Source organism: Mastacembelus armatus, chromosome 16 (assembly GCF_900324485.2).
Source record: "Mastacembelus armatus chromosome 16, fMasArm1.2, whole genome shotgun sequence".
NCBI lineage: Eukaryota > Metazoa > Chordata > Actinopteri > Synbranchiformes > Mastacembelidae > Mastacembelus > Mastacembelus armatus.
Genome location: NC_046648.1, coordinates 24,763,977 through 24,790,614, shown reverse-complemented (window position 1 = coordinate 24,790,614; position 26,638 = coordinate 24,763,977). Strand labels below are relative to the sequence as shown.

Below are 26,638 nucleotides of genomic sequence, written 5' to 3'. Positions count from 1 at the left end.
ATTGGTTGTATTGTGGGATGTTTTATTTTATTTCTACAAAATTGGTCTTAAATTTCATTCAGCGTGGTATTAAAAAGGTCTTTAAAAGTCTTAAATCTAGCTCTTAGAAACCTGCAGATACCCTGTATTAAGTGAAATATTCAGATTATAGACTCCATGTTTTTATGGCTGTACATAAAAAACACAAAGCAGAACATGTTCCATGTCTCACATCATTGGTACAATCTTCCACTATCATGGAGACAAAGGTCTTGGTCTGAGTATTTTTCAAGGATGCTGATTGTTTCTTTTAAAATGTGTTGCAAAAGAGCTGAGGGGAAAAAAACAGAAGAAATGTTCTGGTCAGTGTCATCATCTGAGAAAGGAATCCAGTTCCTGTTTCTGATGAACAAGCTGACTTCAAAACAGACCAAAATTCAGCTGCTGTTTTTGTCAGTGTCCATAAAGACATGAGTGTTAACTGTAAATGAAAAGTGTGTTTAAAAATATAATGCATGATGTGACTCACCTCACACTCAGCTGTCTGCCTCTGCAGCTGCCTTCCTGCTAAAACGTGTCCTGTGAAAATGGATGAACAATCACTGAGCAGTAACAAAATAAACGTACAGGACCAAAAATAATAACAACCACATGGATTTTTTTCATGTGAAGATATGTCGTCATTGTGTGATCATAGCTTGACCAGCTATTTAACCCTGTTTTGAAATTACACGTGAGTGCACTCAAAAGCCCGATGTCTGGTTTTGGTATTTATTCATGGTTTGGTTGTTGTGGGTGAAAGTTACCTTTTGATGACGACTGCTGTCACTGTGACAGTGAGCACAGTGCACAGAGCAAAGAAAACCACTCGAACAACCAGCAGCCAGTAAGCTTCGTCCGTTCCTGTGACATAAATCCAGTTTTCTTAGACAGGACTGTAGAAACCCTGAACTGATCATTTCCTGTATATACTGTGAAACTAGGCCATAAAGGCAGAATTCAGTTTTATTCAGTCATATTACATTGATGTGCCAGGCTGTGATGTCTCTGATATGCTAACCCCCCCCCCCCCATGACTCTCCTTGGAGCTCTGGGTCACGTTAGAGCTTTGGGTCACATTAGCAGGAACCAGAGCATCTACTGGACTGACACATTTACTCCTTAGTCAGCTAACGCTAGCTTTGGACTGGACTCTTTGTCCCAACCAGGCATCTGTAGTTCACGTTCAATAATAAGATTCCACCTCAGGGAAAAGCAAACACACAAACCTTTCTCTACATGTAGGCTGTACGGTGGGGAGCGTTGGCCAGCAGCTGTCTTCAATCCACATGTATAGTTCCCAGAATCCTTTGCCTCCAAAGGGCCAAGTCGGAGGGCGGGGCCGGTTTCTGAGAGGGCGTGGTCATCTCTGAACCAGGTGACAGTCAGTTGGTGGAAGGTGCAGACTGAAGTGCACTGGAGTGTGACTGTGTGACCCAGTGTCACTGATCTCTGACCTGTGGAGCTGATGATCCTCAGATCAGGACGGTCTGTTATTAATTTAATAGTACAATTAATTTTTATTATTAATTCAATTCAATTTATTTGTATTGCACCAAATAACAATACAATCATCTCAAGGCACTTTGTATAGAAACCCAACAAATCCCTTATGAGCAGCAGATTGATCAATGCAGCTGCTCAAACATTTAGTCACGTCATGTTTCTGTTATTAAGGTGGTAATTATAGTCTCCTAGTGCTGGAACCAGGCTCAGCCTTATTTATTTAAAACCAAGTTAAACTGTAGGGTTTAAAATTAATTCAGTCTGAGTTTGTCTATTTGTTTTGTCTTCACACATTTAAAAACTTGATTCTTGTTGCTGTTTCACCTGCATTTTCCAGATTTAAAACAAAGAATAAACTTTCTGTTTTCTGTTGTAGATTTTGCTTTTTTATTTTTTTTTTTTTTTTAGTAAACCCCAAAAAGGCTCAATATAATTTATGGTTGCTTCCTTCAAAAATGTCACCTCCTTCATACTGCTGTTACTGTGAAAATATGATGAGAAAATGTAACTTAAAATCTTTGCAAATATCTCACAGCTGGTTCTATTTAATGTTCCCCAGGTGTACACCTGCTGTAAAGCTGTGGACTCAACCTGCTGTTCCCTTGTTTCTTAAAATTTCTGCCATCGTTCTTATGTTGTACTCCAGTAATAATATTAGTGACAACAGCGATAAAAATCCTAATACAAATGTAGATATAATTAGTAACACTGGTATAATAGCAGTAATAGTGTTATCATGACTGTTGCTTTATCACGTTGCTCTTACCTACAACTGTGACGTTCGCTCCTGTTTGGTTAGTAAAATGTCCTGCCGCATTATTTCCTTCCAATCTGAAGCGAAATGTTGTGTTGTCTTTCCTCTGTACGTCTCTGATCTGTAAAGTGCAGTTTCCTGTCAGGTCTCCCAGGTACTGATAGCGAGGGTCATTGGTCTGAGAGTCACTGTCGTACACTAATGGGGTGGATCCCTGACAAACGAGATGATTCACACACCAGCGGACTCTGATGATCTGCAGAGGAACTTCTCTTCCGTTATCAATGAAAGACCTGCGAGGTGTGAAGGTGCAGGGGAGGGTGACAGTCGATCCTTCCACAGCACAAGCAGGATCTGAAGAGATCACAGTCTGAGCCACAGCAGCTGGAAAAGCACAAGACAGCGATGACAACTGACTCTTACAAAAACTGATTAAACATAATTGAACATAATTAAACAAATTAAAATGCAGGAGTGTCAGTGCTGCAGCTTCACATCTGTGAAAAGTTCTGGATTCTGGTTTTGATTTAAGGAACAAACATTGAGACACAAGATGATAAGTTTATGATCTGAGGTAAAATATATTCAGAGACTGACAGAGTTTAAAGTTCTGTTTCATCCCTAATCACTAACTGTGGAAGCTGGAAAATAGAAACATGAATCTTAATTAGGACTACAGCAAACAACAGTTTTAATCATTGATTAATTGGTCAGTTATGTTTTCGATTTTGAAGTTGTCCTAATGTACAAAAGTCTCCCAGGTGCTGCTCCCTCCTGCCTTCCTGACTTCATCTTTCATTTTTTATCTTACTTTAATCTTTATGAAGACGCTGTTTTGTTAAGTGAGTTGACACTGTGGTGAAATGCTCTATAAATAAATTTGAGTTTTATTAATCAAATGCTTCAGATTGTTACAGAATCATCCAGTATAGAAAATAACAGTCACAGCCACAATAAATATCTAGTTATAGAAAATAGCACAACAGGAACAGAGACACAGTCCTGTCTTACCAGCAAACAGTGAGAGAAAGACCCAAGGACTCAGGTTAACCCAAGCTGCCATGTTCTGATGAGCTGGTCTGACTTTTTTAGTTGTAATGTCTGAGCAGAGTCCAGTGGCAGTGAAGACTGACAGTGGTGCTTTCTGTGTCTTTATGGTGTCTGAGCCACTTCTTTTTTTTTCTTCTTTTTTTTTTAACTTCCTGTGTGTCGGAACGGTAACCGTGATGTTGACACCTTAATTAGAAAGTTTATCTGTCGCACTGACAGACAAATCCTGCTGAGGTGAAGAAGCTGGTGTTCACTTTTTAACTAGCCCGTCATCAGGACAACATTTAATTTGTCCAGTTTTTTTGTCTCATGACCAAATATCTGCAAAAATATATATTTTTTTGTCCGTTGCTAGAAGATATTTAATGACAAAATGACGACTATCCACTGCTCACATTTCAGTACAGTTGGTCAGTTAACTTGAATCACATCAGATTTACTACAGAGAGTCTATACCTGTAGTCTGTCCTGAGTCTGCGTCAGCCTGAAAGATCCAGTATCAGTCGGGCTCTGGTGTCTGTTAAACACCAGGCTGACTGGGTTTCTGCTCTGCTCAGTGATTTTTAGTTTCATCTGTTTTTTATTAGACATTCCACCCAGACATTTGTGTGAAAGTGTTTGTATAATACCAGAAAAGTGTAGTGGAAGTTACACTCGGTGTGTGTTTTGTCATGTCTGTGTTTAATGTCATGTCTGAGTTTCTCCACCTCCCTGTCTTTGTCTTCATCCAGATATTTCACATGGGTTAAAACGTCCAGAATAGTGTGAGAAATTCCCAAAATGCACAGGAAAGATTTCATTTCCTACCTCGTCCTGTGTTACCTGAAACTAAAGTAAAGCGTCAGTATGGAAATGTGCACATTTTACACCTGGTCCTCAGGTGAAACTGCTTCATTGTACTGGAATAATAACAAACATCTCATTGAACACTGAGCCTCCTCTTCTGTGTTTCAGGGATCCTCTTATCCAATCAGAGGGCTTCACAGCTCACCGCCGCCTCCTGGGTCGTGGTCGAGGACTCCCGGTTCTGCTGCGATAGACGGAGGAGAGGAGGATGAGGAGGGGAGGATGAAGGTGTTCTACCTGTTCATCCCCCTCACAGTGACTCAGCAGGTCTGCAGGTTTATAAAGACACAGCGATGCTCGTTCTGTCACCACAGGGACGATGGCCTGGCTGCTCCACATCGCCTGCATCCTGCTCTGCTGCCCCAAGCTGCTGCAGGGCAAAGCATCAGGTACACACACCTGAGCCCACCTGTGTGTCCGTGCGTCCTGGGTCATTACCATTCAGAGGGCAGGCCCAGCGGCTGATTTCATTCTTTGCTAATTATTTATTATTGTCATTAGTTGCTGCTGCTGTTTAGTGACATAGTCACTGTTTTCTAGAGTACCAGCTGGAGTCAGAGACTCTGAGCCAATGTGAGTTGCTGAGGGCCACAGCTGTTGCCAAGCAACAAGGTGACGTCCCTCACTGTACCGAGGACGGCAGGTTCAGGTACGTGTGTGTACGGTGTACTCTCTGCTGGTTTCTAAGCTCAGTATCTAGTGTATGTCCAAGAATGTCACTCAGGAGAAACCTGAGACCTGCTGAGACGATGGGGACGACTTCATGCTGCTGTTAATCAGCCTGTGTGGCCCCGGGTTATAAAACATCATCAAACTGACCGACCTCTAAAAGAACCTTAAAGTAGCAGTTAGGTAAAGCTATAAAAAATATGTGCTATAACTATAAAACTATAAAATGTGTAGTGTACAGGATGTTTTCTGCATGCTCTTTATTTTGATGTTCTCTGTTCATGGTTAGTTAAATGTAACTGTGTGTGTGTGTGTGTGTAGACCTGTGCAGTGCAGCGTGCAGGGTCAGGAGTGTTGGTGTGTTGATGCTGAAGGACAGGAGGTCATTGGGACTCGAACCAACAGCTCAGCTCCTCGCTGTAAGAACCACGTGTTTAATGATTTGTGCTGTTAAAGGTCAGATGTTCTATGTTGTTCTTTCCATCTGTTCTCATGATCTGCTGTTAACTTCAGCTCTCTCCGTCTGTGCGACTGCAGGCCCGTCTCCCTGCCAGCTGCAGTCGGTCCTGCGGTGTTCTCCTTCAGGACTCTTTGAGTCAGTTCAGTGTGATTCCAGCAGGGGGCAGTGTTGGTGTGTGGACCAGGATGGTATGGAGCTCTACGGGACCAGACAGGCTGGGAGACCTCAGCGCTGTACGTCCAAATACCACTGACAGAACTCCTGATGATGTTATAGACACTGCTACTGACAGCACTGACTTCCAACGCTGCTTCTGGCTGTATTACTAAATGCTACTGCCTCTGATTCTCCAACTATATGGGAGTTAGTGCCTCAGCTAAGGAGCTAATTGAGCTAGTTATGCTAATAAAGTATGTACATGGTGTTTAGCAGGAGGCAGGACTTGTGCAAATCTCTAATAGTCGATTACTCAAAGCAGGTTTTGACGTTAAATATTCTTTTAAAAAGCACCGACTAGAAACGGACATACAGTGACCCTCAGTAGAGACCAGTGAATGTTGTCTCCATCCTCTAATTCAGGTTCTTTCATCTAAACGTTTCTGACCTTTGACCTGCAGGTCCTGGCAGCTGTGAGGTGAGGTCGAGGCGTCTCCTCCATGGTCCTGGGTCTGCGTCTCCTCCTCAGTGTGCAGCTGACGGCGGCTTCCTCCCTGTTCAGTGCAAATTCATCAACATGACCGACAGAACTGAGCTGGACCTGCTGCACGTCTTCAACAGGTGAACTGGACCTCACCTGCCTGCACTGTCTCTCTCTGTATGTGTACGTGCACGTCAGTGTGTACTTCACTGTGTGTATTCCTCTGTGTGTGTGTGTGTGTGTGTGTGTGTGTGTGTGTGTGTGTTCTTTCAGGTTCCCAGAAGCCTTTGAGACATTTGGTCGTTTCAGGAAGTTTTTTCCAATGGTGTCGTCATACTGCTTCTGTTCAGACAGCAGGGGCCGAGAGCTGGAGAACACGGGTACACACACACACACACACACACACACACACACAAAATAACAGGTTTATTACACTGAAGATGTGAGGATGAGGAGGATGATGAAGGTGGTTATTTCATGTCCAGGCGTGGAGCTCCTCCTATCTGAAGTGTACGACTCTGCGTTCGCTGGTCTTCAGTCCGGTCGCTCATTTTCTCAGACCAACGTCTACAGAGTCCTGCTGAGGAGGATGCTGGGAGTCCGCCTCGCCCTGACTGGACACTTCAGATGTAAACCCGTCTACATTTATTTCAGCTGGTTCACTCTGCTTTAAACTGGATGCAGCTGGTAAACACTGTTGTTGATGGTTAGACTGGACCTTTGCAGTGGTTCAGATTTAAGGTCTAAGCAAAGGAGGGTTTTCTAAGTTACACCTGTGGGACTAGATGGACAGTGGTGCACATGTTTGGATTTTTCATCCTGACATTTAAACCAGTTCAGACTGTTGATGAACACAAACATCATTGTACAGGTTTACCCTGTTAAAACTGGTTTTAGTTGGTTTAAACTGGTTTTAGACCAGTAAGACACAAACTACTGCATACTGCTGGTTTACAGTTGTACCACTCTTCCGTGTCTCAGGTCCCTCTTCCTGTGAGGAGGAGCAGAGGGCAGCCATGGAGGCGTCCAGTGTTTTCATCCCATCCTGTGAGTCCAGAGGATCCTTTAGCTCCAGACAGTGTCAACAGGGGGGGCAGTGCTGGTGTGTCGATCCCACAGGGAGAGACATTCCTGGGACACGACAGCATGGAGACTCCCTGGTCTGCGGTGGGTATCCTGGAACTGTCTGCAGACCTGTTTTCTCCTCCTGATTTCCTTTCCTGCCATCATCTCCTTTTGTCTCCTCCTTCCCCTTTAGGTTCGGGTCTTGCAGATTGTCTGTCTCGGCGTCGCCTGGCTCTGTCCCGACTCTTCTCGGGTCCTGTCGATCCTCCTCTCCCCGAGGCCTCTTCTAGAAGATCTCCATCCTCCTGTCTCTCCCTCCTCCGGCCTCTCAAGGACCTCCTGCCAGTTGAGGCGGATCCGACAGCCTTCCTGTCCACCATGGTCGAAGTCCTGCAGGGCCTCTTCCCTTCGGTGGGCAGGGCTCTCCAGGCTCTGGCTCGCTCCTCCCCCCGTCGCCTGCAGGAGGACCTGTTTGGAGGAAAGTTTCTGAAGAGTGCTGCCTCCTTTAACCTCAGTGGGGCAGTGGGAGCTCGAGGAGCTCTTGGTCTTGACCGGCTCTCCACTCAGAATGCCACTGCCAGCCTGCAGAAAAACCGGGATCTGGTTCAGTCTGTCAGCAGAGCTCTGGAGAACCCCACCTTCCTCTCTGCCCTCCAGCAGACACTAACGGGCCTCAGCAGCCCCCACTCAGCCTCACTGGACCAGGTCAGATGTCACTATTTCTCAAGCACCTGACAAAACCCAGTCAGCTCAGAGAGGGACTTCAGTAAACCTCTTAGTTAATGAAGTTATTAATTGAAAATCCCAGCGAGCTTAGACTAAAACTAATGATTATAATAACCTTTATTTCTGTTTGAACAACAAAGGTTGACAAAGTGCATCACAATAACAGGAGAAAAACATACAGCAGCCAAACAAACATACAGGTGTGGGATAAAACGCCTCTTTGAACAGATAAGTTTTAAGTCTGGACCTAAACAGGGAGGGACTGTTAACGTCACAGTGCAGCAGCTTTGGTGTTAATTTGTCAGTAATTATTTATTTTGCAGGCCCTGACTCCTGTGCTGACTTCCTGCTCCAGGCAGCAAGAGGCGGATGCAGCGGCCATCTTTGTCCCCAGCTGCACCTCCAGCGGTGGTTTCCAGGAAGTTCAGTGTCAAAGCGGAGAGTGTTGGTGTGTCGATCCTCAGGGTCAGGAGGTCGCGGGGTCACGGACCTCCGGGCGTCCCCCTCGCTGTCCATCCCGCTGCGAGAGAGACCGTGCCATGGCCCTGAAGGTCAAATCAAACATGGCTGCTGGCGCTGAAATCTATATCCCAGCATGCTCGGAGGCCGGAGACTTTCTGCCGCTGCAGTGTGTCGGATCACGCTGCTTCTGTGTGGACACTGAGGGACAAAGAATGACTGCTGGGCCAGCAGGGGGCGCTGTCTCCTGTAAGATAATAGTGTTTGTTTTGTTTTTTTTTAAACTAACCCTATAAACAGTTTATGACCTAAGTCTCTGTTGTTAAAGCCTGTTTGAAAAATACAGTGTTTTTATTTCAATCTTACTGTGCCAACTGTTCGTAGTTATAGTTGTATATATTTTAATGTCTGATGTGTTTCAGGCCCAGAGGGAACAACACAGAAGCTTCAGTCGTCTGCAGGTCAGTCTGAAACTAATAACTCAGCTTTAACAATAAATTCACTTCTGCACCACAGAAATATTGTTCTTGATAAAAACAAGATAAGATGTGTGCTGTATAGATTTTATTTCATATGTGCCACAGTAAACAGCAGTAGTCTGATGGTCCCACAGGTCGGTGCTCTCAGGTGTTGGCTGAGGTCACGGCCTTCAGACAGGTAGTGAGGAGCATCGTCCGTCTCTCTAACTCCTCACACCTCCCTCTGGGATATGGGTTCCTGTTGGCTGGGGGTCTGCGTCTGACCCCTGAGGAGCTCCAGATCAACCAATCAGAGGAGCAGCTGAGGATCTCTGATAGGCTGCTGAGTCGCTCCAAAGCAGCTCTGCGATTGGCTGCTTACTCCAGTGAGTCACACTTATTTTTTTAATCTGCCCCTTATTGTCTTAAACTCGTTGAGCTGTTCACCGATGGTTAAACTGGAGCTGATCAGTGAACATCTCCGACTAAATCAGATCAGTTCGATACTCTGTGGTGTTGCAGTCAGTCAGCACTGTTGTTGTTTTGCAGCTGTCCAGATGTTCCTGCCTCCTCGGCGTCGTTCGTACCAGCTGTTCACTCCACAGTGTGACGCTGACGGACACTGGCTCTACACACAGTGTTACCACAGCACAGGTCACACACACACACACACACACACACACACACACACACACACACACACACACTGGTCAATGTGACATCACTTGACATGTCCCCTGTCCTTTTATGCTTAACAGTCACAGCCAGATGCATAACCTGGTTCTAACCTAAACCTGGTTCTCCAAACCCTAAAACCAGGTCTGAAAACTCATGCATCGTCACGGTGTAATTAAATAAAAACGTCAAATAAGTCTCATCTGTGTTCAGGTCAGTGTTGGTGTGTGGATGAGGATGGGGACTACATCCCTGGGTCCCTGACCAGCCGCTCACTCAGCCTCCCGAAATGTGAGCTGTCTCACACACACACACACACACACACACACACACATTAAGAGAAGACAGAGTGTGTGTTTATTTAATGTGTGTGTTTGGACACAGGTCTGAGCCGCTGTCAGAGAGCTCAGGCTCACATGCTGCTCTCTGGTTGGACAAAAGGCTCTTTGCCTCATCAGCCACAGTGTGAGCAGGTAAAGTTACAAACACCTGGTTTTCTCAGCCCATTTATAAACCCACGTGTTTCTGCTCGCCCTGTGGACAGAGTAAAACACAGAACTTTTCATTCTCCAGACTGTAAATATTAAAGTACAGTTTGGATTTTCAGCCTTTCTGTGTCACTGATTTTCTTCAGGACGGACGTTTCTCGGTGCTGCAGACAGGAGGCGCTGCAGGTTGGTGTGTGAACCCTGTGACCGGAGAGACGATACAGACGGCGACGCCCAGCGCAACAGGACAGTTGACATGTACGCACACAAAAACACACGAGCACTGACACAGCTGCCAGTGATGTGTTCGCTGTCACAACTGACTCTGTAAACTGTGTGGTGCATTCAGGTCCCAGCTGGTGTGAGCTGCAAGATCTCCAGTGTCGCCCCGATGGCTCCTTCACCCCAATGCAGTGTGATGTCACTTCCTGTTGGTGTGTCGCTGAGAATGGACAGGAAGTGGGTGGGACCAGAACTCTTCGACAGAGTGGGCGGACACCATCGTGTGATCGTATGTCCTGTTTTAAAGGGTTAAAAGTTAAAGGGGTTAAAATATTTTATGGCTGTTTCATTGAGACTGTGGGACTCAACGCAGACCTGACAAACGTCTTTACAAACCCACTGAATGGGTGAGAACACAGGAAGATTATATTTTCCAAAAGAAAAAATATGCAACACACATGAGAAATATACTAATATGGTACCTCCAAAACACTGAGGAAATCACTTGTTCTCCAATTCTCCCTTTGTAAAACCTTTATTTTGAAAATCTCCTCCCATCAGCGTGGCTTTAGAAGAAGCTCAGTGAATGTGCTGAGCTGTACAGACGCGTTTGTAGGGAGGCCAGAGGTTTTTTTGTTCACTTCAACAGTTTGATCACAGCACCATCTGTTGGACCACTCCAGGTCCTCTCTGTCCCCACACCGCCATTACCCATGGTGCACTGGTCTGCCGTCCAGCTGCCGATGGTCGTCAGAGCTGTGATCTCGTCTGTTACCATGGTTACCAGAACTCGCTTCCTGTCAGTAGCTTCCTGTGTGAGACTGATAGTCGCCGATGGGACGGAGACATCACACCGCTGAGTGGATCCTGTCAGAGTAAGAGCTTTAACTAAAGGACCATACCACTGTTTTATCTGTCACATAAAAGTCGGGTCACTGCACTTCCCAAATCCTCCGTCGGTTTGTAAGTCGACCATGTTCGTCTGGACAGCAGCTGGTTTTAGTTCATTTCCATGAAAATCAAAATGCAGAGAGATGATCAGTCAGTCTGTATTAATAATAATTTAAAGTCTGATAGTAATGACAGTCCTGTTTACTGGACTGCATTGAACCAAATACACTTTTAAATGAGTGGAAACTAACTATACCATTACTTTGTGTGTGTTTAGTGTCTCAGCCTCTGCAGTCGGTGTCGTCCACTCAGCTCTGGATGTTGTCGTCCTGCTCTCAGATCAGCGGTTTACAGTCTCTGTTGTTCACCTCAATGACCAGCAGGGGGCTCTGTTCCACTCAGGTAAACACTGGACTACACCTTTCCACTGCTAGCTGACGCTGAGCACTGCTGTTTTACTGTTTATATTTTATATTTTTGCTTATGAAGCTATAACTACAAATGTACAGATCAGTATGAAGCTTCTTTCAGCAGGTGGTTCTGGATCAGCCTGGGACAAACCGCTGCACAGACCGAGCTGGTTCAGGATGGAAAAGTTAACTGGTTGACGTCACAGTTGACGAAATGTTTGTGTGTTTGTAGCTTCCTGTGTCTGGTCTCTCTGTGTCCGTGTGTGACGACTCAGCGGTGCGTCTGCAGTGCGACGGTGACGACTCGCTGAAGTTAACTCTCAGGTGGACTGCCTACCTGTCTGACCTCCCGACCCCTGAACTCCCCGACCTCCACGACATCAGTGAGTAGAGACAGATGAGCTCAGCAACACGTGGGTGGGAGCAAAATCTTCTCCTTTGTGATTGAACTTATTGTTCAGATACTTAACAGATTTGGACTTTCAGAGGACAAAAACAAAATAAAAGACAAACGACATCCCTCAGAATAATCCTCCATCAATCCACTTAAAAAAAAAAAGTTTCAGAACCTTCTGAGAATCATCAGGTTTCAGAACTTTGGACTCACCTTTAGGTCTCTGTGGACCTGAATCCTTGTCTTCATGTTTTTTAATGTCAGGCCTGTTCCTGAATGAGAGCAGACTTCTGGAGGAGGTTCAGGGACTTCTGGGTAATATCCGTTCCACGCTTGCATCAGAACCCAAACTTGTCTCCACGACGAAACCAAGCTTTGGCTGTTCCCGTGGTTACCATCTGGCCAGTGATGGTGACGGCTGTGGTAAGTCAGAGGGGTCATGACCTTTGACCTCTCACACTTGACACTTGTCTGACACTAGATGATAATGATAATTTATGACACCAATCATCAAACAGCTGCTCAAAACTCACCTGTAAAACACAGAACATTGCATTGTGGGATTGCTAGAAGGAAGTAGCGTACGAAATCGCACACTTGCCTGCTATATAGAAAGCAAAAGCTAGTGTGTGAGGCGGGAAGTATGTTCCAATTGGTAGTGGGCGAGAAGTACCCAGGTGACCTACTACTTCCGCCTGAATTCTGTGGTATGCATACGCTAGACATGAGGCCACGGGAGAGGAGACGTCATATGCCGGAAAATGGCGGAAAGCGCCAAAAGCGGCCTTTTTCAAGTGAACCCCAGGGAAAAGCTTTGTTTGTCCTGGTTAAATTGTTTAACGTGATCCAAATAAACGTCTGACATATCGAACGTTTAAACAATCGATGAAATCATTTTGTAAAAAGATGTTTAATCATTATTTTTGAGCCGGTCAAGCTAACGTCAATGCTGTACACCAGCTTGCTAACAGCTTTTTTTAACGGTGACCTTTGTTGTTAAACAGATTAATGAGATTAGGAAATGTAACGTAATTAGCATCGAGCAGCTTCTGTGTTTTGATGTAATGGATGGATCATGATGCTGCTTTAAAAATGAGCAGAAAGTGGCTGTAAAATGATCCAGACGTGACTTTATTCAGTTATTCATTCACATTTTCCCAGTAATTTATTGGTTGATTTATGGTTTCAGTCATTTTTCAGGTCAAAGTATCTTCTGAAAGTTTTTCATGAAACACGTTTGAGTTGGTCGAAACATTTATCACCTTTGACTGAGGTTGTCACAGTATCCAAAGAATAAACAGCAGGTGAATGGATGATGAAAATAACTTGCAGCCTAAATTATATTAGAAACATGACGACATATTTAGATCAATAATCGGCCTCACTTCCTGTTTTCATTGGGACATGTTTGGTCATGACCTTAAACTGAACCTGCAGAAACACGTCTCTGTTTTTTCAGTCGTCTGCCCTGCTGGGAGTTTCTCCAGGGAGGGGGCGTGTCTTCTGTGTCCTCAGGGAACCTATCAGAATGAAGAGGGGCGGGATTTCTGCCACAGGTGTCCCAGAGGCTCCTCACCTGTAGGAGCATCATCTGTCAGTCAGTGTGAGTCATTTAACTTCTTCTACTCATCAAAACTAAAACTCCTGCTGCAGCAATTAGTTAATTGATCAATTAGTGATTGATTGGCCACAGTGATGATTTATTCAACCAAAGAGACATTTACCTCTGCGGTTTACCTGTGTCAGGTGTGACCGAGTGTGAGAGGCGGGGTCTGCGGTGTTCAGAGCGTGGTGACTTCCTGTCAGCGCAGCCTGACTTCCTGTCCAACAGATGGCGGTGTTTCAGCAGTGAAGGGGTGGAGCTTGAATGGACCAATAGTGACAAACCTCTCACTGATGATGAGTGCTCAGGTGATGACGCAGCAGCCAATCAGAGAGCAGCTGGGTTTTTGTTTTGGACTTTACCTGTTTGACTGTGTGTGTGTGTGTGTGTGTGTGTGTGTGTGTGTGTGTGTGTGTGTGTGAGACAGTTCTCAGCAGGTTTGAAGCTGTTCCTGGGTCAGATCTGCTCATCGGAGCTGGAGACACCGAAGTCCTGCAGACGATGACCTCTGACCTCATGAACTGTGTCCAAGGTAACTAACATACACTATGCACCTTTTGGTCTTTCTGTCGCTGTGAGGACCTTCACTGACATAGTGTAACCCCTTACCCTGAACTTAACTGTTACGAGAAAATGTCTGACCTGATCTTAGCCTGGTCCTAGACTGAACCCTGAACTAGGCCTGAGGACCCGACATGTCGCTCTGCACCATGATTGTTTCAAATATGAACAATAGAAAAGTATTTACACAAACCTGTATTTGTATTTATTAACTTTTATTAATTGATATTTGTTTGTGGTGGAAACTGCAGAATTTTGAGGCATAAGTATTTTAATTTTATGACAATCCTGAGAACTTTAGTTACTGGTTGTACTTTACTGTTTATTCTGTCATGTATTTCTATGAGGATTGATGTTAATTTAATTCATTTTATTGTACAAGTATCATCTTTAATGTGGATCATTAATTTAAAGCTTCTCTGATCTTTAGCTTTAAGCTGCTGGAAAAAGGTTTATTTGTACAGTAAAACAGTCAAAATCAAAATGGACAAATCTGCTTAATGCAAACTTTTATTATACTTAATTATAAAAGTATAGAAATGTCAGACAGAACGTGTATTTTTACATTGTGCTGTACTTAAACAGGGGTAGAGGATCTGAGTACATGTTCCATCACTGACAGTTGGTGGTTTTCTCTCAGCATGTGCAGTGGAGCCATCCTGCCTCCATGTGGCGCTGTCCAACAGACGGTCTCAGTGTGAGCTGTATAGCACACACACAATGAACACACGCTGCAACGCGTCCCAACAGGTGAACTCGCACCTTCAGCCGCCGACTCCATTCAGGACTTTCCAGTCAAATCAAATCCTCCTTTTAGATTATTTTGAAGATTATTTCACACAGTTTCATGGCTGATCATTTTTCAGTTCTGGCCTTTAAATGAACTGGAGTCATTCAGCTGCATTTACGACACTTCAACTGCTTTCAGCCGTTTTATGTGAATTATACCCTTGTATGTAAATTCTTTTTGCTCTCAAGCTCAGAGTTCGACTGTGGCTGCACACACAGCAGCAACTTGTCTGTTCGACGGTTTCGTTATAAATGTTGATGTTAAATTTCATGTTTGTGCGCAGACCAGTGGCTTTCTGGGAAATCCTGAGGCCGAGCTGTTTGATTGGCTGAGCTGCTCTCTCAGAGTGCGGGGTGGGGCTTCTGATCTGCTGGTCATCAGAAAGAAAGGTACTGTTCCCATGGCAACCAGGTGACTGACAATAACAAAGCCATCAGTGAAGCAGCACCCTTACTGATGGGTGTGACACGTGTGTTGAGGTGTGTGTGTGTGTGTGTGTGTTTGTTTGTTTCAGGGGCAGAGTTTTCCTCTCGCCAGGAGCAGCAGAGTTTTGTGAGGATGAGGATGATGAAGACGGTCTCAGGTGTATTCAGGACCCAGGTGTTCTCCTCCAGACGGACCTCTCTGTCTGACGCTCATCGTTTCTGTCAGGACGGCTGCAGTCGCGACACCTGCTGTGACGGGTTCATCCTGAACCAGAACAGCCTGAATGGAGGTACGTTACCACGGAGACATGAGCGCATGACACCTGTGAATGGATGAATGAACTGAGTGAATAGAGGTGAACAGCTTATTGCTAAGTTAGTGAACAAATGAATAAGATTAAATGAGTTTGAATATGTAATTAAATAAATGAATAAATGAGATTTATGAATGAATTAGTTTAAAAAATAGATGAATTAGAAAATGAATGAATGTATGAACCAACAAATTTAGAGTAAAAGAAATGACTGAACCAATGGATGAATGTATGAAATGAAAAAGTAACTGCGAATGAATGAATGAATGGATTAATGGAAATGAAAAAGTAACTGTGCAAATGAATGAATGGATTAATGATAGTGAGTGAATGAAGTAAATGTGAATTATTAATAAACAACTGACCTAGATGATGAATGAATGAATGTTGCCTTCCTCCCTCAGGGTCTCTGCTTTGTGGTTGGCTGAGAGCGCCATCAGTCTTGATGTGCGGTGACCAGGACTGGGATCTGATTGGACAGGGGAAGGCCAATCGTATCTGTGGGGCGGGGCTTACGTACAACGAACAGCAGAGAAGTTTTTTGTTTGACTTCGGGGGACAGACGTTCACCATCAGTGAGAAAAGAAAACCACAGCCTAAGTTCTGGAGGATTAAAATATTTTAAACTGACGTTTCCTGTTTGTTTGTTTGTGTCCAGCTGATTCAGCTCTGCCCCCCGACAGTAAGAACAAGGACTATCAGGCCTCCATCATCAGCTTCCAGGCCATCTACCTGAACACAGGTACTGGACCCCCGACCAAATCCTCTAGTATTAATCGTAGCCTAAAGGTGTGAATTGGGTTCTTCTGACCTTTGACCCCTGAGTTTGTCCAGACATGAGTGTGGGGCATGTTTGTTTCTACTTGATTAAGCCACACCCCTTCACACCTGTACACAGCTGCAGCAGGACACCTGAGCGTGATGTGATTTCTAATGTGTGTGTTTGTGGCAGATGCAGATTCAGCCCTTGGTGCTTCTGGTTCTTCCTCGTGTACAGGAGCAGAACTCAGTCCTCCTCTGGATGGTTCGTATCTTTTCTGCACTGGTCTGTTGAAATGTTTTTCGCTTAAAGGTCCCTGGATGTAAACGTCTGATCGTAGAGAATGTAGCACACGATACGTACAGAACAGGAACCTTTTCTCTGGAGACTTTCGGTTCAGGCAGCTCACAGACATTAAAAACAGCAGCTCTGAATAATTTGGATAATGTGTTTTCAGCGTCAGTGCGGCAGAAGTTTGAGTCTCTGACGGTGGACGATGTTCTTGTGGATCCTCAGAGGAAACTCCCTGCTCTCTCCTTCTGGCTCTACAGAAAGAACTACAACTCCCAGCAGGCACTGCTCTGGTGTCTCACACGTACGTCACGTAAATAATAAACATCAAGTCTGGTTTGCTCTCATCTGGAAGCTGCACAGATAATAGCCGTTAATCCGAATGTTTTTGTGTGTTTCAGGCTGTGATGGGGAGCAGCTCTGCTCCGTCGCCCACCTCACAGACTCCGACTCCCCAGCTTTCTACAGCTGCCTCCTGTACCCCGACAGCAGAGTTTGTGGCGCCTACGATAAACCTCTGAGACAACCCTGCCCCATCCTGCTGGACAGGACGCCCAACACCACCTACAGAAAGAGAGGTCTTTTCCACTGCTGCTCATCTGTGCATCCTCACACCTTGTTCACTTCTGCAAAATCAAAAAATGATGTGAAGTCACTAGAGTGTGTGTGTGTGTGTGTGTGTGTGTTCGTTCATTCAGTGGATCTGTCTGGACCAGTGAAGAGTTTCTATGAGAGAGTTTCCTTCCAGAAGATGGTTTCTTACTCTGTACGCAGCCGAGTCAGTCTGAGAGAAAACACACCGCTGACCGAGGGGTAACACACACACACACACACACACAGTTAACCTTTTACAGACATAATCCAACATACAGCAGAAAAAGCAAGTCAAACACCAGGGGCTGTGTGTAGAGATAACACATCAAACCCAAAAGTCTTTTTTAAAGAACATTTTATTGACAGAACACAAGTCACAGTTTGACCTGAAGAAAAATAAATATTAACTACAAATATAAATACGTTCTTTACAATAGCAGCAGTGCTCATCACTGTGGAGCACAGGGGTCACTATCAGAACAAAATATTTGAGCAGTAGTACAATAGAAGCAAAGTCAAAACATTATCTAACTGGATGATGCTCAGTTGTTTTGGTTTCAGTGACACTAACTGTTCCAGGCAGCAGGTTGTGATCAGGCTGTTTCTGTGCATCCAGGTTCATGGAGTGTGAGCGGCGCTGTGATGAGGATCCTTGTTGTCGTGGTATCGGCTTCATTCGAGACACCAAATCACCGGGTAACCATGGTAACATTTAACATTTGCCAATGTTTCCTCATCGTATTGATAATAGAGAAATCCAGGTGAGCATCATTGATCAGGATGGGGAGAAAAATACAGTGGAACTCAGATTAAATCAGATCCAGGCAAATGTCAACACTAATCAGTTTGTACCGATCAAAACAAGTTAGAAAAGCTGTTTCATTGAAGTTTGACTTAAAATTGGAAAAAGCATTTCCTGGTAAAAACATTTATGCTGATGTTAGTGCAGTGTAAGGTTTTAAAAATGAAGCAACACTTTCTCTACTGCGTTTGTGTTTTCTGTGTGTTGTGTGTGTTGGCAGGCGGCTCTGGTCTGGTGTGTTTAGCTCTGATCAGTCTTGGAGTTCAGACCTGCAGCGAGGACGACTCGACAACCTGGAGGACTCAGGACTGCAGACCGTCTGTAGTGAAGACCACTCCAGAACCATTCGGCTGGTACCAGAAACCTGGTAAGAATACACAACCAGAATACACACAAACACACACACTTACAGACTATAAGCAAACGTGTTTGTGTTTTCAGTCAATCAGTGGATTTCATCTCCTGCTCTGTGTCCTCCATTCAACCTGCCACCAACCAAAAACAACGGTGAGACCACAGTCCTGCTCCTAGTACTAGTACTAGTACTATTGTCCTTACTACTGCAACTAAAGCTGCACATCCTGTCACCACCTCAACAACTACTACTTCATATACTACCATTCTTCCACTGTTTCTAGTCACTGGTACTGCTACCTCTCAGCTGGTACTACTATTAGTACCTGCTCTAAGAGTATCTGTATGTCTCAGTGTCCATGGACGAGTGGCGTCTCCTCTCTGACTCATCAGTTCTCGTTGACCCGTCTGTCTCTACGTATGATGTCATCCATGTGAGCCGTGACATCGCGACCAATCGGGACAAGACCAGGGATTGGTGTCTCCATGGTAACCACAGTTAAAAAATAAACTCCCGGTGATGTACTTCACTGTCCTGGGGTTTTGTAGTGACTGAAAATTTGTCTGAAGTTCAGGTGCCGTTACCTGATGCTTCTCTGTTTCCGATTTACTTCCTGTTTTAGCCTGTCAGGAGGCGGAGTCTTGTGTTGCTGTCTCACTCAGTGAGACGGCGTCGGCCACTCGCTGCATCTTCTACCCAGACACCACAGCCTGTGGGCTGAGCTCCACCTCCAGTTCATCTAACCCCGCCTCCTCCTGCAGGCTGCTGATCAGAGAGCCCGCCCCCCAGGTTTACCTAAGGACAGGTAAGCTAACAGCATTAAGGAATGGTGTTGGTACTCAGGTTGCTGGTCTGATTCCTGCTGTGCTTAACTGTGTGGGGTTTTTTTTTTTTTTTTGTTTGTTTGTTTCTTTAGAGCGGTTGCCATCGGTTACAACAGTCTCCATCCCAGGTCATGGGATCCTGCAGGGCATTGCCATGGAAACAGCCCTGGGCTCAGACAGGAGGACAGTTGTTCAGTTTCTGGGAGTCCCATACGCTCGACCACCAATAGGATCACTCCGCTTTGAAGAGGCTCAGCCAGCTAATTGGACAGGAACCTGGGATGCGACCAAACCACGGTAAGTACCTGTTTGATCAAACGTGAAAGTACAGGGACCTGGTCAGGCTGCAGTTTCAGCAGTGGAGGAGTCTGTCCTGAGGGTGGAACTAGAGGAAACATGATGGAGTCCATCCATGCCCAAACATGAGGGGGGTTGATCTACTGGAGACCATAATTATTATTACTTTGCTGCAGTTTTAACAGAACGTAGATCTGCTTTAAGACATAATGATATGACCTAATGCCAAAGTAGAGATGGACCGACTTGTCTGTCCCTTTCAGGCCCAGCTGCATCCAGCCTGGTGATGTGGAGTCTGCAGCCTCCAGTGAGGACTGTCTCTACCTGAACATCTTCAGTCCTGCTGCTCTGGTGAGTCCTAACTGTCCACTGCAGTACTGATTATAAAATGCTTATTACAGTACCATGTTACTTACAGTTCCATTGTAATGGGCCTTTAAAGGTGCAGTATGTGATATTTAGAGGGATCTATCAGCAGATAGTATTCATAAATATGTTGTCATTAGTGTGTAACCACTGGAAAATACCAACCGTTGCATTTTTCTTAGTCTTAGAATGAGCCTTTTAAATCTACATAGGGAGCGGGTCCCTTTTCATGGAGGTAGCCATGCTGCACTGCCATGTTTCTACCATAGCCCAAAATGGTCAAACCAAACCCTGACAGGGAATTGTATTTTGTTTTAAACCAAAGGTGACTTCAGAATCAACCTTCTGGGCACCCCTCACACCCGACCCCTGATTTCCAGGTGTGAGGGGTACCCAGAAGGTTGATTCTGCCATGTCACTACTAGATTCTACCAAATCTTTCACATTTTACACACTGCACCTTTAAAGCAGCATTATGTTGCCCATGTCGTCTGACCTGTAACCTGTTTGTGTGTCAGAGGGGGCGTGTCCCGGTACTTGTTTTCTTCTTCAACCCTTCAGCCAATCAGAACCCAGGACTGCTGGATGGCTCCACCCTTGCAGCTCTAGGTAACATCGTCGTGGTAACAGCCAACTACAGGACAGCAGCGCTTGGATTCCTGAGCACAGGTAAGAAAAACACAGGTGACTACAGGCACACACACACCTTTGTGTTGTGATTTACCTCTGCCCTCACTTTTTATCGCCAGGTGAGTCTGGTCTCCGTGGTAACTACGGGTTATCAGACCAAGAAGCGGTGCTTCGTTGGGTTAACACTTACATTGGTCAGGTGGGCGGCGACAACAGGAGCGTGACAGTGGGGGCGGAGCGTCGTGGTGCTGACCTCAGCAGCCTTCATCTCCTCTCTCCCTCTCCTCTGTTCCAGCGCTTGATCCTGATGGTGAGAAACTTTTTTCCACTCACCTCTTCTTCTGATTCTTCACACCTACAGCTGCAATCGATTAATCCTTAAAAAAGGAAATACTGGAAATATGTGGTTTATAATATTGTGACAACCAAGAGCAGGAAATAATTTATGTGCAAATATTTTTCTGTGGATGGATAATAATTAACTAGTTAGACTCCTCCCACCTCCGTCCCTTCAGATTTAGCTTCAGTGTGTTTGGTTTTAAACTGATTCCCATCACACAATTAATTTCCCAGCAGCACATTAGCACAATACAACATACACCTGAACTTAACGAGACCATGTAAACACACAAACTGCTTCAGATCTTCTTAGATTTTTCTAGTTGTGTGTCTGAAGTTCTGATGATTTTGGTTATTCTTCTTCTCTCCTTCCTCCAGGGCGGCGCTGTGTTTTCTCCCTCGCTGGTTCAGGCTCCCTCCACCTCCAAACGTCAGGCGGTCGATCTAGCCAAAGAGCTCGGCTGCTTGACCTCTGACCTCGATGACGATGACAAGGTGGCCACCTGCCTCAGAGCAGCACCTGTTCACACACTTAATGCTGCTCAGACCAAGGTGAAGTTTAAAACAGTGAGTCGCCGTCGCTCTGACAGAGAAGGTCCAGACCTGTCTCACCTGTCCCCTGTACGCTTCTGTTACAGCTGCTGGCCGTCAGTGGTCCGTTCCAGTCCTGGTCTCCGATCCGACGGTCGCTCTCTCAGTCGTCCTTCCACAGAGTCGATCTGCTGCTGGGAACGTCTGAACACGACGGTCTGATCAGCCGGGCACGCAGGATAAAGGTGAGAGGTCACACATTCATAGTCCCATCAGAGTTAATTAGTCAGGTGACCAGGATAGAAATGTACCAAAACCAGTTTCTGAACACTTACAAGTAAAAGTCCTGCACTGAACTAATACTTGAGTAAAACACAGAACAGAAGGTATTCAAACCTTAAAGTTTCAGGAGGTAAAGTGCTTGTTGGGCAGTGAAACGTTTCCTGGGATTGAGATCAGATTCTGTCTCCAAATGTCTGGAGACGACTGATTCCATCTTTAACAGTGAGATTTAGTTTAATTTTGTTTTTAATCTCAAAAGTCTCTGTCGTCATCACAGAAGTACCACAGTAATGTACAGTACTTGAGGTACGTTCCACTACTGTTCAACAGCAACTAGTTCTGAAACTGATTTGCTAATTGCACAGTATTTTTAAGGCAAAGAATGTGCAGAATTTCAGGTTTGATTTTCCCGATGAAGCAGAAACTGATCAGATTGTTTGATGTTGGCTCTGGTTCATTATTTTATATTGAAAAACTGTTGCTGCCTGGTGTTTAAGGGACAGAAACTCTAAGATCAATAAGATCACTGTTAGCGAGAGTCCTGTCAAATGTGTTGGATTGTGCAGCTTTTACCTGTGTGTGTTCAGGACTTCGAGGCCCTTCAGGGTCGGGCAGACAGTAAAACGGCGTTTTATGAGGCTCTGAGTCGCTCGCTGGGCGGAGTCAAAGGAAACGAGCTGCTGAAGGACGCAGCGGCCTGGTTCTACTCTCTAGACCACAGTCCCTCACCTGCTGGATACAACCTGTTCTCCAGAGCGCTCAACAACGCCACCAGGTGACAAACAATACACTTAACACAGATTTTAAATCTCTTTTCACTGAAGGAAAGTTGTTCAAACATGAACAGGACACAACAACGTTTAATTAGTATTTTGTTAAAAATCATTTCAAAAGGATCAATCTGATTAATATTCTGTACTTTAGAAGTAAATCCATTTAATCTCAACATACTAATGTGTGTGTGTGTGTGTTACAGAGATCTGTTCATCATCTGTCCCAGTCTCCACATGGCTAGCCACTGGGCTAACAACAAAGCTAACGTCTTCCTGTACCACCAACCTGCCACCAGTGCAACCGACAGGTACCGGAGTGTTTCATTATCACCTGAACTTGTGTTCAGTTAAAGGAACAGTCCAACATGTTGGGAAACACTTGGTCTGTATCTGAATGTCCACCTTATACTAAACTGTGGACTATATATATTATTACTAAATAGGCATGACGGTCTATACCATCACTGCCCACTACGTTTTCCAATGCATTGTGGGAAATTTTGAGGGAACTACTTTTTAGTTACTAGCGATTCGGACTCCACTACAAAATGGCGTAGTCCCTACATAGGGCCCTACAGAGTGATTAGGGAGGACATTTGGACACAGCCTTGTTCTCTCAGGTGAAAAGATCAGGATCTGTCCAAGCACCAACATGATTTATCTAAAACACCACCAGTGTTTGAGAACATGTTGGAATCTTCCTGTTAATCAGGAACAGCACCTGAGCTAAGAACCACCCAGGAACCAGTGGGACATTGTGTTACCTCGTCAGTGTTTATCTTCTCCAATAGACTTCCCTCATGGTCCAAGTATAAGATGCAGTTTAAGGATCCTGAAAGTGAAGGTTCACTCTTGAATGTTCTTTTCTGTTTGGTCTGCAGGGCTGATGTGTTCGTTCCTCTGGACGTCCAGTTTGTTTTCGGGATTCCTCATCATCCAATGAGCTCTCAGCGTTTCACCTCCTCCGATCGACGCCTGTCTCTGGCCATGATGACCTATGTCTCCACCTTCATACGGACCGGGTGAGTGACTCTTCAGACAAAAACCACTGCAGTACTGGCCCGAATAGACGATGTGATCAGTTACTGGTTCTACTGGAGCAGCCTCAGTTCTATTGACAGACACTGTAAAATTATTAAACTAAATCAATGTGAAGTTGTTTTTCTCCAACAGTTGTTAGTGTCACAGAAACAGTTTAGTTACATTAATCTTTGCTGTTGGAACCAAAGCAAACACAAGAACTAGCTAACATTTTAGCAGGTCTGTCACAGGCTAATCAATAATTCAAATATTGATCTGCAGCATCAGTTACATCCTTAAGTATTTACTACTAATTTACTAGCTAATGCTAGTTCTAGTGTTTACTTCAGTCTCCTGACATGTATGAAGTTGTTTCAGTTATTGTCACAAAACATTACACAGAAACAACAACTTCATGCTGTCATGTCAACAAACTATTGCCGATCACTTTGATTGATCAGTGATGGGCAGTCTGTCAGTATATTATCTTATATTCGGGCCAGTACAGTGATAAACCAACACAGTTGGATCTATTGTCCCATCAGAACCAGGTCAGACCATGTTTTCCTGTCTTTTTTCCTCAGAAACCCAAACCCATCGTGTGAGTGGGCGGAGTCAGTTCTACCACACTGGCAGCCTGTCCAGTCTCAGGACCCGCCCACCTACCTGCAGCTAAGCCCCACCCTCCTCCAGCAGCAGGGTCTGAGTCAAAGCGCCTGTTCCTTCTGGAGCCAACTGGGAACCAGACTGACCAGTCAGACAGGTGAGAGGACTCAGAGTCCACAGTACCAGACTCTGGGTCTGCTCTGTCCTGGACTCTACTCCCTGCTGTTTTCTTGGCAGTTTCCACATTTATGTTTGTGCCTGGAAATGTGTTTCACAGCTTCGCTCAGTTTCAGGTTCACGAATTTATCTGCATGAGCTGCTTGTGTGTGTTGACAGGTTTAACACACTGTGAGCAGAGCTGCTACAGACGTCCTAACTGGAACACAGCCAGGTGAAACAGTCACTTGAACCCCTGATGTATTAGTGACAAACTTGAGGACAGGTGAGATTAAACAGGAACACTAGGGCCTGACGCAGAACATACCTTCACAGGTAAATTAGTGACCTTCAGGTCAAACATAAATTAGCTTTAGCATAAACAGCTAACGCTAACGTTCTGCTATGACTGCTGCCCTAAATCTGTGTGCGTTTACTCTCACCTGTCCTCAGGTTTATGAGCAGGTCAGGTATTCAAGTGACTGTTTCAGCTGAGATGTCTGTAGCACCTGATGACTGTCACATGACAGTCATCAGAACAACAGACAGAACAACATAGCAAACTGCTTTAAAGATGGTGATTGGTCAAAAGCCGAATATCCCATGATTCTCTTAGGAAGCTCTGCTTAAAAAACCTGACCTTGATCTGTAAAGACACAAACACACACAGCTTGTGCAGGTGAGTCTGTAAACATGAACCTGTAAAACTGTTTTCAGGCAGAAACTACATGTACAACACGTCACAGACAGGCGGCCACTGAACTAAAGGCTTATTCTGTTTTTCTCCAGGTGAGCTGGGGGTGGAGCCTGTCCAGCCTGCATTGACCCCTGAGCTTCCACTAGCTGCACCATCCAGCCAATCGCAGACTGGGAAGGATACCTACAGCTAATGAAGTCACATCATCCTGTCCTTAAATTCTGTCTGATCCTAACAGTGAAACATTAACTGATCACTTCTGTTCCTGATCAATAAAAAGCATCTGAAACTCTCCCTGCTCCTTCTCTGAACCAAACAGCTGCAGGCAGGCAAACTTAAAACCTTCAGGTCTGCTCAGTGGTCACTTTATTAGGAACCCCTGTGTAAGACTGAGTCAGTCTAATGCTATAACTTTGTTACACTGGCTGATGATTCTGGTATTCTGTTCCTAATAAACTGAGTCTGACACAGGGGTTCCTAATAAACTGACCACTGAGGCAGGACAGTCCAGCTCTCAGTTCAGACTAAACCAACGGGCCTCATTCATGAATGTTTTACCTTCAATAATAAAAAGTGAAGGACAAAATTGAATCTGAGCCATGAGATGTGTTCAGTTCTTCAAAAGTCTTAAAAAGCAGTTTCCTCAACAACAGGCCTGACAGATATTAGGCAGGGACAGCGGTGCGACACTGGATCACACTGCAGGAAAGCTGATTAAACAAAAATAAAAAAATAAATAAAGGTGTTGATTTGAGTAAAACCTAAACTTTAGGCCAAGATTTTCCCAGGTCACATGACCTAATCCATCAGCAGAAATCAGCTCTATACAGCTGGAACATGCTGCTGTTTCATTCTGTGTGGTGTCAAACTGAACCTGCAGCAGCTCTGCTAACGTTCATGAAACAAAACAGCGCCACCTGCTGACCAAACCCAGAGTAACACACAGAATACAAGCGAATTTACTGCTTCATTATTCTGACTTTGGTCAAGAAATGGATTTGCAGCACAACAATCCCTACAAGCTCCCAGTATAATAATGTTTAGCCTGTTAGCATTAGCTAATTAGCTGTGAACAGTAAAGTGATGGGTCTGAAGCTGCTTGATCATAAAATGAGTTTCTGCATATGTTAATTTAAAAATTTTAACACAGATTTTTTAATTGAACTCACATTTTTAGCAGAATTTCTTAACTGTCATTAATTTAGTTAATGCAACCTGGACTGAATCACAAAGTGACTCATGTTCTGCAGGACTGATGCTGTTCTCTAAACCTGCACAAAAACAATTAAACGCCTGCAGCTCCATCCACTGTCACGTCACAGCACTTCCAGAACAAAAACTTAAAAAGACGTAATAATTAAAGCTGCTCAGCCTCTAGAGGGTCTGATGTTACTGCTAATGTCACACAAAGGGGGGCTAATTTATGGAGCTGGAATAACAACCAAAGGGCCGTAGGTAGCAGAGTCATGGGGGGTTGTGTAGGTGCAGGCTCTGGTCACCTGCAGGTCTGGTCTGTTTTGAGGAAACTAAATTCTGCTTTTTAAGGATTTTTCCAGTCTGAACTAAATAAATTAGGACTCAAAATTAAAGAAGTACACAGTGAATCTTTGATCCCGATCATATCTCTGTACGGTCCTTTCAGGAATGAGGCCCACTGGTTCAAATAAAAGACTGAGTTTACCTTGACAAACAGGTGTGTCTCAGCCAATCACAGGTGGACGTCATCCATCTGATCTCAGGTGTTTACAGACTCCACCCTCGTTGTGTCGTTAGACCTGGATCACACAGAGTCAACGTGAGCACACAGAACGAACAGGTGCACATGGTTTTAAAAAACAACATTTAAAGGAGCATTACACTAATATTCTGTGTAATGTTCGGTCTGTTGGTCCTG

At 44.7% G+C, this 26,638-nt stretch overlaps 2 protein-coding genes across 6 annotated transcripts; one reads left to right on the top strand and one right to left on the bottom strand.

Annotated features, from left to right (window-relative positions):
• LOC113136149 (uncharacterized) lies at positions 1 to 3,424 on the bottom strand. Of its 2 annotated transcripts, XM_026316665.1 has the most exons (6): positions 3,290 to 3,424; positions 2,291 to 2,662; positions 1,248 to 1,508; positions 786 to 882; positions 509 to 558; positions 1 to 310 (listed from the first exon to the last, which is right to left on the bottom strand). In XM_026316665.1, the coding sequence occupies exons 1-5, from the start codon at positions 3,339 to 3,341 to the stop codon at positions 516 to 518; spliced, it is 825 nt and encodes a 274-aa protein (XP_026172450.1). In that variant the 5' UTR covers positions 3,342 to 3,424; the 3' UTR covers positions 1 to 310; positions 509 to 515. The 2 variants fall into 2 exon arrangements, with proteins under 2 accessions (XP_026172450.1, XP_026172451.1); XM_026316666.1 differs by lacking the exon at positions 1 to 310 and having other exon boundaries at positions 504 to 558.
• Positions 3,425 to 4,493: 1,069 nt separating this feature from the next.
• Positions 4,494 to 25,036, top strand: tg (thyroglobulin). 4 transcript variants are annotated; one of them, XM_026316644.2, is made up of 49 exons: positions 4,494 to 4,563; positions 4,715 to 4,823; positions 5,165 to 5,262; positions 5,381 to 5,536; positions 5,921 to 6,080; positions 6,214 to 6,320; positions 6,426 to 6,569; positions 6,922 to 7,107; positions 7,199 to 7,710; positions 8,055 to 8,439; positions 8,613 to 8,651; positions 8,804 to 9,034; positions 9,198 to 9,302; positions 9,537 to 9,614; positions 9,708 to 9,796; positions 9,958 to 10,069; positions 10,161 to 10,322; positions 10,717 to 10,908; positions 11,202 to 11,326; positions 11,567 to 11,717; positions 11,993 to 12,151; positions 13,188 to 13,331; positions 13,475 to 13,639; positions 13,759 to 13,863; positions 14,533 to 14,642; positions 14,966 to 15,071; positions 15,197 to 15,397; positions 15,826 to 15,996; positions 16,080 to 16,163; positions 16,380 to 16,445; positions 16,639 to 16,776; positions 16,874 to 17,050; positions 17,171 to 17,285; positions 17,683 to 17,762; positions 18,089 to 18,235; positions 18,310 to 18,375; positions 18,577 to 18,711; positions 18,846 to 19,028; positions 19,140 to 19,344; positions 19,608 to 19,695; positions 20,229 to 20,379; positions 20,460 to 20,650; positions 21,058 to 21,231; positions 21,318 to 21,455; positions 22,080 to 22,267; positions 22,469 to 22,573; positions 23,147 to 23,287; positions 23,870 to 24,048; positions 24,837 to 25,036. In XM_026316644.2, exons 1-49 carry the CDS (start codon positions 4,494 to 4,496, stop codon positions 24,935 to 24,937), a joined length of 7,224 nt encoding a protein of 2,407 aa, XP_026172429.1. In that variant the 3' UTR covers positions 24,938 to 25,036. The 4 variants fall into 4 exon arrangements, with proteins under 4 accessions (XP_026172429.1, XP_026172427.1, XP_026172428.1 ...); XM_026316642.2 differs by having other exon boundaries at positions 17,683 to 17,771; XM_026316643.2 differs by having other exon boundaries at positions 16,374 to 16,445.
• The last annotated feature ends 1,602 nt before the right edge of the window (positions 25,037 to 26,638 follow it).

Bases quoted from the DNA above. Each gene is read 5' to 3' on its own strand.
- LOC113136149 (XM_026316665.1), bottom strand. From the start codon at position 3,341: ATGGCAGCTTGGGTTAACCTGAGTCCTTGGGTCTTTCTCTCACTGTTT. The intron at 1,509-2,290 runs GTAAGAGCAACG...AATTAATAACAG, and splicing joins AGCGAACGTCACAGTTGTAG to ACCGTCCTGATCTGAGGATC. The intron at 883-1,247 runs GTTTGTGTGTTT...TTTATGTCACAG, and splicing joins CAGCCTACATGTAGAGAAAG to GAACGGACGAAGCTTACTGG.
- tg (XM_026316641.2), top strand. From the start codon at position 4,494: ATGGCCTGGCTGCTCCACATCGCCTGCATCCTGCTCTGCTGCCCCAAG. The intron at 7,108-7,198 runs GTGGGTATCCTG...CTTCCCCTTTAG, and splicing joins TGGAGACTCCCTGGTCTGCG to GTTCGGGTCTTGCAGATTGT. The intron at 8,652-8,803 runs GTCAGTCTGAAA...ATGGTCCCACAG, and splicing joins GAAGCTTCAGTCGTCTGCAG to GTCGGTGCTCTCAGGTGTTG.